At 39.3% G+C, this 10,768-nt stretch overlaps 1 protein-coding gene across 1 annotated transcript; it reads right to left on the bottom strand.

The window, feature by feature from the left end:
- Positions 1-8,902: 8,902 nt before the first annotated feature.
- Positions 8,903-10,138, bottom strand: LOC137256142 (probable G-protein coupled receptor 139). Its single transcript, XM_067793846.1, has one exon. The coding sequence runs from the start codon at positions 10,070-10,072 to the stop codon at positions 8,975-8,977; it is 1,098 nt and encodes a 365-aa protein (XP_067649947.1). The 5' UTR covers positions 10,073-10,138; the 3' UTR covers positions 8,903-8,974.
- Between the last annotated feature and the right edge of the window lie 630 nt (positions 10,139-10,768).

The raw sequence follows: 10,768 nt of genomic DNA, 5'->3' as shown, positions 1-10,768 counted from the left end.
ACTTGTTCTCCCACTTCGACCGCAACGATAATCTTGCACACATCACTTGTGTTTATACGAGTTGGCTTCCCGGTTCAAGCTAATCATTGCACGCGGGATGAAACCACTCCCCCCCCCTCCCCCCCCCCCCCACCCCCCCTGCGCTGGGGAAGCGTTTGAACTACGATTACGTGGGGTTTTTTAATCGCGTTATTTTTCAACTTTATAACTTTTATTTGCATTTTTGATAATTTGTTACCGAACTGAATCAGTATCTGCAAAGAACCGTTTTGTGTTGCATGTGATCTTGAACCGACAAAACGTACTGGATAGACTCTATAGGACGTCTGTTGTCCATGCAGCACCAACTGGCATTGTTTCGGTGTATTTCCCGAGTGGCCGCTCTCTGGATTGCGCAATTATTAACCGCGGTTTCCACTCAAGGACAAACGAACCGGAACGACGACCGCTTATAGAGACAACCTGATCAACCACCAATTAACAGGTGTGAAAACTCGGTGACCACTTCGGCATAAATCATTGTTTGAAGCAATTACATTTTCGGGGGTATTGTCACTTTGAACACTGATGCATTGTCGCATAGGTATTGCTTAACTTCTCATCTGGTACGCTGGTCTTTTCGGGCATGTTGATGAATTCAAATTATGGCTCACATGTCTTACATTGTTATTATTGTATGTATGTAGTATATGTCCGGTTTCGTCTGTATTCGACTTCAACCCATATCGCATACAAAAACAATGTAGGCTTATTGGGATTGGAAAATGCACCCCAATACTGTTAAATTAATCTTGCACGACGTGAATCCACTAAGAAGTTACAAGTGTGTTATAATGAAACGGATGGTAATGATGCATATGCCTTTTAAATTGTAAAAGCTATGGTGAAATACGGTCAAATTCACACTGTAAAATACTCGGTTGTCTGGTACTAACAGGCTTCAAACAGGGGAAAACGACATCATTTAAAGAAAGTCTGTATTAAATTACATAACTATGGTAGTGAAACAAAAATATCAGCGCCCACTTGCACAAAGCGATCTTAGCGCTACGACTGTCTTAAGTCTATGTTGAAGAATGGGAGTTACAATCATTGTAGCGCTAAGATCGCTTTGTGCAAGTCAGCCCAGATCAGTTGATCACTCTAAGTGCTTATTACTTGGAATAAACATGAAACTACCACTCACGCAGGAATATAATTAATTATAGTCTCTAATTTTGTTAAATTAAGATAATTCTGGTAGTGAAATAAAACAAATTCTGCCAGAAATTTCTGCAGAAAAAAATTCTGCCAGAAATTTCTGCAGAAATGCATTTTCAGAGCCAATTGTGAGCTTATTAACACGAGAACACACTTGCACATGGACCTTTCGTGTTCATGTAATCGAGATCTTTCCAGTGATATAAAAAAATAATAAAATATGTCCTTGTTACTTGCTCCCTTCTGTGTGTCAAGTTAGGACTCGCTGGTCATTCCTAAGTTGTCCCGCCCGGCCTTGGTTGGCACTCAGTTGGCGGTGATCCTTAGCCTTTTTATGTCGTATTGTCCTAATTTGAAGTGCTATTTTAGAGATATATACTTTTTATTTCTTGATATTGTGTTATTATAGTCCTGTTTGTGACCATGCTTTCTTTGTGAGACGTTCTGGCTGTTCACTACATTTGATAAATGACACGTCAGTGCTATCCTTATTTACCGTTATGTTATGCTGATATTTCATTGATAATGAATGTGTAATCGTGAAGAATTCACACACAAATCTGCTGTACAACTAGATATAAATCAATAATATGATAATATTGGTCTTCGGGTTTGGAATTGGGTTACTGATGGTTTGGGTTACTGAAACATTGGGTTACTTTTTGGACAGGAACATGGCAATGTAAATAAACAGGATCTTCATGGGAGTTACGTCAGGTGAGAGCATGATGTCGTTGCCTTTGTTCAGTCCTGATAGACGAGGTCCTGTCCGTTAGCGGGATACAACGATATATTATGCGTACCCCTTTTAGAGTGTTTCCATTAGGCTTAGGCACAGAAGTTGCGAGTTTCATAATTTTTCTAGAAGGCGACTATGGTTGTTGTAAGAAACGGCAGGCTCGCTGACTTGGTTGACACATGTCATAGGTTCCTAATTACGCACATCGATGCTCATGTTCTTGATCACTGCATTGTCTGGTCCTGACTCGCTGATTTACAGACCGCCGCCACATAGCTGGAATATTGCTGAGTGCGGCGTAAAACTCAACTCACTCACTTAATATAAGATTTCTAATAGTATTATTTTGTTTTTAGTCTCGTCTTATAAGTAGCTTTTTCCCGTGTTTGATCACAGAGAAAGATGTGATGAAGCACATATGCAACTTCTAATGCCATATAAGAATACGGGTCTAACTTGAAGAATACTGTTCAGTGTTAACTTCAGTGATGTAATGCAAAATATTAAAAGCGATACAACGTTTCAGTCATAATCATACTACTGCATATTCACAGAATAATATTACCATACCTCTGCACAAAGGATGAATCAGTATGTTGTACAGATTATAACATAAAACAGTAATTGTAATAGAGAAGCCATTGTCTGTATATTATTGAAACAACACTTGTCAGATGGGGCTGTCAATTTCATGTTGATAAATGGATGATAAATTACAAACAGCAATAATGTGAACATATATGCTCAGTTACTTTTATAATTCAATGGAAATGATCACGTTCAGCATAGTTTTTCACAATAATCATAGAAATTATCAATTATTAGCCTTAGTATCTGGGTATGTATTTGTGATGTGTATTTAACCCTATATTTCCAACAACGCCATGGAATAACGCTATAGGATCCAGCAGAGGAGCGTTACAGGGAAAATTACAGCTACATTTTCATTTGCCTAAAAACAAGCAAATGAAATATACTCTTCAAAAGAAGTAGGGGGACCTGAACTTTGAAGTCTGGTAGAAAGAAAACCCATTGAGGTACGTTACAATGACATTCACCTTGTGTATGCAGCATCATTTCACGTTATCACCACAAGCAAACACAATGCATGGGAAGTACGCGCACAACGTGGGAGCCTCCTACACGTGCGTGGAGTGTCATTACGAATCTTGACGTTTTTCAGGCAGGCCGATAAATCACTGTCGACCATTTTTTGTCAATACTTTCTCACATCTGTGCAGGGTCAGGGTTTCCAGTGTCAAATCACACACTACTGACTGAAAATTGTAAGCCTGAAATTTTCTTGTCATACCCCAGTCACTTAACAGGGGAAATAAATGAACCAACAGCTTTGCTTTGAAAATAATTCATGTGGTGATGCATTCTCAAAACATTCATTATAACTGTACCAACACTGATTCAATCCTATATATCTCCCCATTTCGACAATCGTACATTGAAAGTACAGTTCCCCTACTTTTTTTAAGAGTATATTTTATTGAAATGTCAAAGTGAGTGAGTAAGATATGCCGTTACATCGGTAATATTTTAGCCAAATCGTGTCTAGAAAAAGGGATAATTATATTATAGATCAATAAAACCCTGTTGACGAAGAACAGTAACACTATTAGTGTATCACAGATATCCATTATAAACTAGTTATTAAATCTAAAACGCTTTAACTAGAAATAACAAGACAATGTAAAAGCAGGCTATAGACTACCAACAAGTGAAGGTAGATCACCACTGGGAATTTCAGCGCCTTTGTTTCCTTTAAATGTCGAAAATGCATACGAGTCACGATTGAGTCACATTAATGTGTAGTGGCATAAACACGTGAAAGTGTCAGAAGAAGTCATGGGGCAATGTGTAAAGACCCACTGTGGGTGTGTGTCTGTACATAATTTTTGTCCAGAAAGAAGTACACTAATAGTCTATCATCAAAGAAAAAAAGATGCAAGATACATTGTCTTCGCTAAATCGGATTGCACTACAACAAGGATGTATAATAGCACTCAATGTTTGTGTGATTGCCAATTCAGCTTTTGAGAAGTCTTTAGAAATGCATGTTCGATAAGTGTCCTTTGATCACTCCAAAAATATGAAAATTTTGCAAAGGTAGTTTGCATTGTTATGTCTTTATACACTATGTTCGTTACATGCTGGCGTACATTGTATGAAACCTACATACATACATCCACTGTGTTGGTGTTGTTGGTTTTACATGTTTAGTCTTGCTGTTCCCAACAAATGGGCTTGACTTAATACGAATCACAAGATCGTAAAGTTGTGAACATCTGGGTTAGAGTTTGACTGCAGTAATTCATGCTTGGGAGCTGACGGGATCGGGTGGTTAGGCTCACTGATTTGGCTGACACCGTATCCTTACACCAATACAGTGATGTTCCTGGTGTTGATCACTGGAGTGTCTGCTACAGAATCGATTATTTACAGACCGTCGTCATAAGGCTGGAATATTGCTGTGTGCGGCGTAAACCAACCAACCAACCACACGGCGTTTTATGGCCAAAGAGACCCAGTGGAATCGTTTTGATAACACAAAGGAGACGACAGCATTATAATATACATTTACAACCACATATTTATGTGATGAGGAATGATGGCGGGGAAAAGATGCTTAAAACCTAAAGATTATGGATTCACTTTCATTTCTGAAAAATGCCAAAAAGAAAAAAAACATGATTTGCCTGGCAAACTTCAAATCTAATCTGAATTACGTCATATTTTCCAGATGATGACAGAAATCCAAAGTTGCTCTTTGCTTGGGCAAATACTGAAGTCCAAAACTGTAACTAATGAAAGTACATAATCAACGTCCTCTGCCCATGGCATTTTAGTTGGTATTCAAAATGTTCCGGCGTCTCCATATCGCAAAGCCACATTTTGAAGACACAGTGCTATCAACTATATCCTTGGAGGCATTCATGTCAGAATGACCTAATCATGCCTTTAACGACGAGGTTTTTATAAGACATACAGATGATCTAAATTTGTACACATGTAGCCGGCAGTGCCAGCATCTCACAACTGGTGGAAATACCTTAAAATGGATTTCGATTAAACAGTCTCAGAATCTTCATGGCTTCAAATCTTCAGAAATTCTAATACACCATCGATATAATTGTAATCTGGATTTGGCCACTTGTGCAACGATTTCATTTCCATGGTTCCAAAATGTGCCGAAATGTATTACGTGTTTATAAATATATCCAACTGGAAACCTGACTGACAATATTCCAGCAACATCACGGCGGGGGTACACCAGAAATGGGCTTCACATATTGTACCCATGTGGGCATTCGAACCCGTGTCTTCGGTGTGGAGAGCCATCAACTTCAAAATGTCATAAACAATGTCATCTATGGGTCAGTTTGCACCAGCCTACACAGCTTTAATTGTTGCCACGGAATATGTAAATGGAATAGCTCCATGGTCACGTCCATCTACCCATCTGGTTAGGAGCGTTGAAATAACCAGGGAACAAGGTAGCGTTGGAACAAGCGTATTTTTAAAACGCCCCAGCAGTACAATTAGTAGGTTCCTATGTCGCACGACTGTATATGTGTGAATAACGATCAGACATAAAATCTTCAGGTATTACTGTTATTAGGTATTGGTCTATTTTCATGGTTGTGTGATAACAGTTACCTCCCCTGACTGTTGTAAATAAACATGACAAACCTCACTTTTTGAGAAGATTCAGCAGGTTCATGTTTTACAAACAACATCATACAGCTGTAATACTGCTGGAACAAATATCTGCTCATGACACGGTCACAACTGTACACTCGACTCTGCTTTTGGCAGGGATTTCTTATGAATGTGTAAGCGTTTTGTTGTTTCTATTTACATAATAATGACAGGTGACAGCGCCTTATCCACTTGTCCAAAATCACACGGAGTAGTCTGGATTGATGAACAGAGACATTCCAGAACATTGAGCAGATACAAATTAATGGCTTCCGTACGAGAAGTGCTATAATTCATGGGACCCGCGAGCATTGTTTCTGTAATTGTCAACTGCAAATAGTTGTTTTGTCCATTGATCTCCATTTCACAATTAATATGTGTACTAATCTAATCTGGGCTGGCTTTTGCGTTGCACACTTCAAGACGTAATATGTGCAGTATATGTCACAAATGTATTCGAGTATTCTAGGAACAAAAAAGAACAGCTTGAATGATATATTACGCGAAAGGAACAACAGTAAGGTTAAATGTACCTGTCACAAACCTGTTTTAAAACTTTTGTATTAAAAAAGCATTGTCCAAAAACGATAAAATCCCAAGTGGTTAGAGCAAACGTATTGCAGTTATCACTAGCGACAAACTAGAACTCCACACTGAAGCAGTTTCAAAACTGTCCAATGTAATGTTTCACAACTGCTTTCAAACATGTTCAGCAGCAACGCAACATAAAAGATACTTAATGACATGTTGACAGTCCACTTCCATGTAAGTCACTACTCCATGCAACCATTATGGATTTTGTGTCAAGACCATATTGCGAGCGTGCTACAGCAACTTGTGATCATGTCTCCTCTCAACGTTAATTTATTCTGTTGAATAGCACTGGTAATGTCACATGATAATCCATTCGTGACGATAGAACAAACGTCATTCGTTATTTTGTCAGCTGTTTCATCCTTTCGAGACCAGAATTTCACTCTGGCAGTTTTTATTTACATTTTCAAGTTGGCATTTATTACGTGAGACTTAAATCCCTGTGCGCGTGAAGTAATGTGCAACGTCGTTAAGTATATTATTCCATGAATACTATTTATAATATCTGTCACTTAATGTTTATGGATATAAAGCGACATGCAAGGTGATGTTAGCACCCAGTTCAATTATGCTTTCAAGGACCCACAGGAGGTGAGATGAGGTGAAATGGGGGTTTAACGTCGCACTAAGATTATTTCGCTGACATGACGACGTGCATGGGTGTGTGTGGGTATGGCTGCCTTTAACTAGCCCAACCGATTTTATATTGTTAGCTCATTAAAATACCACGCGGCAGTTAAGCAGTAACACCTCACACAAACACATTATACTGACTCCGAGCCGACCAGTCCTTTTTGTACCTATTGACCCCGAGCGCCAGACAGGGCACAAAACGTATCATTATTTTAATGTCTTTTGGGATGACGTATCCAGCGGTCGAACCAGCGAACTTCCGCTCTCCTACACCACGGAGGCAGTCGGGACTGGAACCATCTCTTTGAAGGTTGTTAGTTTGGCTGTTTAACGTCATCAGTGTTCTAGCTATATGACGACGGTCTGTAAATAATCGAGTCTGGAAATGACAACCCAGTGACCAACAGCATGAACAACGTTCTACTCATTTGGGATACGATGACGTTTGTCAGCCAAGTCATTGGGCCTGATCACCCGATCCTATTAATCGCCATTCACACGGACTGCCGAAGGCCAGTTCTAACCCGGACCTTGCACTGTATGCACTGGAAGAAAATATTCTCTACTCAATATATGCTTACCATAGTGAGACATGAGAGATGTTTAATGTGAAACGAGATTAGGGGTCTGGGATGGGGTGATAAAGTAACAGTGTGTTCAACTTAATGATTATTATTATGATTGGAAGTTTAAATTAATAACTCAGATTGTTAGTGGCGGTATCCTCAAGGGCTGAAGTACCGTAAACATATTATTCTCCTGAGAGGGTACGTAAGTCCCAAAACATTCGACGTCAAATGTAATCTTCCACTTTTTAGTTGTAGCATTATTGTCATTTCAATTTATGGCTAAACTTGCATACACTCGCCAACAGGTGAAGGGATAGTGTAAATCCAACCACGGCCCATGCAGGTAGCAGAGGCACTGTAAGTCCCCAGTGCACCTTGTGCGCTGACCTACCTTCAGTTGATGGTGATCAATAACCCAACTTTACATGGTATAGTCTAAAATAGTTTTCTGCTTTTAAAAATACATGCCACTTAATTTTAATGTTTTTGGTGTGTGATACTGTAGTTATTTTACAGTCCGTCGATGACCGGTTCTTTAACTACTTGTATTTATTGTGTACCTAACACTTATAGTCTCTATACGGCTGCAGTATTGCCGATGTGACGGTAAAATATTAATTTTGACTCACTCACTCACTATTCTTTATTCCTTTAATAGTGGTGTCATATTTCTTTGAGGGCGAGCACAGTGCACGTCACAGATGGTAATTTATGGACTCTCGCTAAAACGTCATTTGGCAAAAGTTACATAACAGATTTTAATGCACATCACAGATGGAATTTTATGGACCTTTGTACGACTCTCGCTAAAATGTCATTTGGCAAAGGTTACATAACAGATTTAATGCACGTCACAGATGGTATTTTATGGACCTTTGTACGACTCTCGCTAAAATGTCATTTGGCAAAGGTTACATAACAGATTTTAATGCACGTCACAGATGGTAAATTATGGACCTCTTTGTGCGACTCTCGCTAAAACGTCATTTGGCAAAGGGTTACAAAATTCAATGCGTCAGCTTTCTAAGAGGTTTGACGATAGAAATGTAGCGGCATTTGCAAAATCAACACGTTTTCCTTGCCTGTTCGTTTGTTTGCGAGATATGCCATAGTTGGTGGAGAAGAGGGTAACGATTCAGCGAACACCCAGTATTATTCATGTTCTGCATATTCATTGAAATATATTTAGATTTCAGTGTTTCGTTTGCTATCATATAATGGAGCAGGAGAAAACTGAAGCAGGTATATTTTACTGTTACCATGATTACATGCATTATATGTGTCTCATCATTTCTGCATTCATGTTTCATTGTCCCACGGTAGATCTCTATCGACAATTTTGTATCAATGTGAGCATTCTTTTCCGATAGTCTAAGAGCTAATGACACAAAAACAAGCTTGTCATGTAATGTCTAACGATGTTTGTCAGCTTCACAAATTAGTCGTAATCTAAACACTGACAATACTATTGATCGTCTCCTCGGGAACATCAGCTACACCATACAATGGTTCCTAGTTGTCAAGTTTATCAGTCTTCAATACTTCTTGCAAAATTTAGTATTGTTTTTTCTCCATTTAAAGAGGTCATATTTATCTTGACAGAAGAACGAGACGTTAGAGACACATATTGTGTGCTGTTTGTTGCTTTGTCTCTTTTATGGCAGAGAAACAGTTCCACGAACTGGCGACGAAAGCTCTTTGCACTGAGAGAGTACACATAGAAGTTGATGGCATGCGTTAGATCACACAGCAGAAATGCAATCGTGTCAATTAGGAACTTCACGGCACCTTGCATGCTGTTCAGTGGGGGAGTCCAGTAAGGTGTGAGAATTAACATCACACACCGCGGCGTGGTCAGCACTACTAACGTCACAGCTGCTGTTACTAACATGATTGTAATTGGCCGATGGCGGTCAACGGCGGACGAACCACTCTTGTTACCACGGGTACTCTTTAAGTACTTTTGAGCACGGGCGGACCTCACAATCCCCATCACAATCAACAGGTTGAACAGCAGCAAGAGGATACAGGGTACCACAGCATAGATCATAACATTTATCCAGTACCATATATGCATCATGAAATGTCTGTATTCTTCGTGAATGTCACAGAACACACCAGTATCCTCCACAATAAACGTCATGATCCAGAAGAGGTGCAAGAACAACACACTCAAGGGGAGCGCCACAAGAACCACTGCTGTGAGAGACTTTTTAAACGTCCAGCTTTGTCCAACTTTGAACGGGAACCACACGGCTGCGAATCTTTCCACAGACATCGCCACGAGTAGCCAGTTGGCGAAGGTGATTAGGAAGTTTCCGAAGTAACCAAGAACTTTGCAGCCAAAATTTCCAATATGCACTCCTTTATCAGGTAAAACAAACAACAAAAGTTTATTGACGATTGCCAAATTATCCACAACAGCTAGAAGTGCTATATAAACGGTCAACGATCTAGCAGGGGACATCTTAATGACTGTAACGATGGTTGCACAGTTACCAGGAAATCCCAAAGCGAGAATAACCCAGAGATAATACGTTTGGATATCGAAAGTAACACTTTCCACCACTTGCCAAGCAGAATTATTGGAACTATTGCCCGATTCGACTGTGAGGTTAGCCTCCATGGTTGAACTTGTGTAGATACTTGATCAAGCACGGATGCTTAGGGGAATAAGATCAGTGGCAATGTGATTCGATATTCTTCCCTCGAAACTTCTTCATGGTTCAGCGTAATCATGTTTGGTTACTTTGTTTTGAGCTTGACTCGTCTTTTTTGACCCTGGAAAGATAGAGGAAATCATGGTTAGGTAAAAACGTCTCAGCATTCGGTTGAACGTTCGAAGAATACAGGAAATGTATGTCCATCTTTAAACTCTTGATGTTTCAAAACTCGAAGGGTAATAGCATCTATGTATATTTTATAATTTGAGCAACTCTCCAGAGGTATGATTGTGAGAAAGGCAAATAATTTGTGATTTGTCCTTTGAAGTGGTTTTACGTACAATGTAATTGTTAATATAAAAGTCTCCAAGAATTGAAAGATACAAATCTCAGATATATAGAAATCAAAGCCTATTCAAGAAGAACTGATTAGGTTGTTTTACAAGGGTACCATGAGGTGATGTGCACATGCATTAAATATTGAGAAATATAATAGTTCAAGTAAAATTTCGGACTATGACAAAATGATAACCTTAATAAATGAGAGTTTCAATGTTTACAACACACACATATACACACACACACACACACAGAGAGAGAGAGAGAGAGAGAGAGAGGGAGAGAGAGACGGACACACCTATATATACAACATCAGTGTA

Source organism: Haliotis asinina, chromosome 11, assembly GCF_037392515.1.
Source record: "Haliotis asinina isolate JCU_RB_2024 chromosome 11, JCU_Hal_asi_v2, whole genome shotgun sequence".
Taxonomy (NCBI): domain Eukaryota; kingdom Metazoa; phylum Mollusca; class Gastropoda; order Lepetellida; family Haliotidae; genus Haliotis; species Haliotis asinina.
This window is presented reverse-complemented; position numbering and strand designations above follow the sequence as displayed.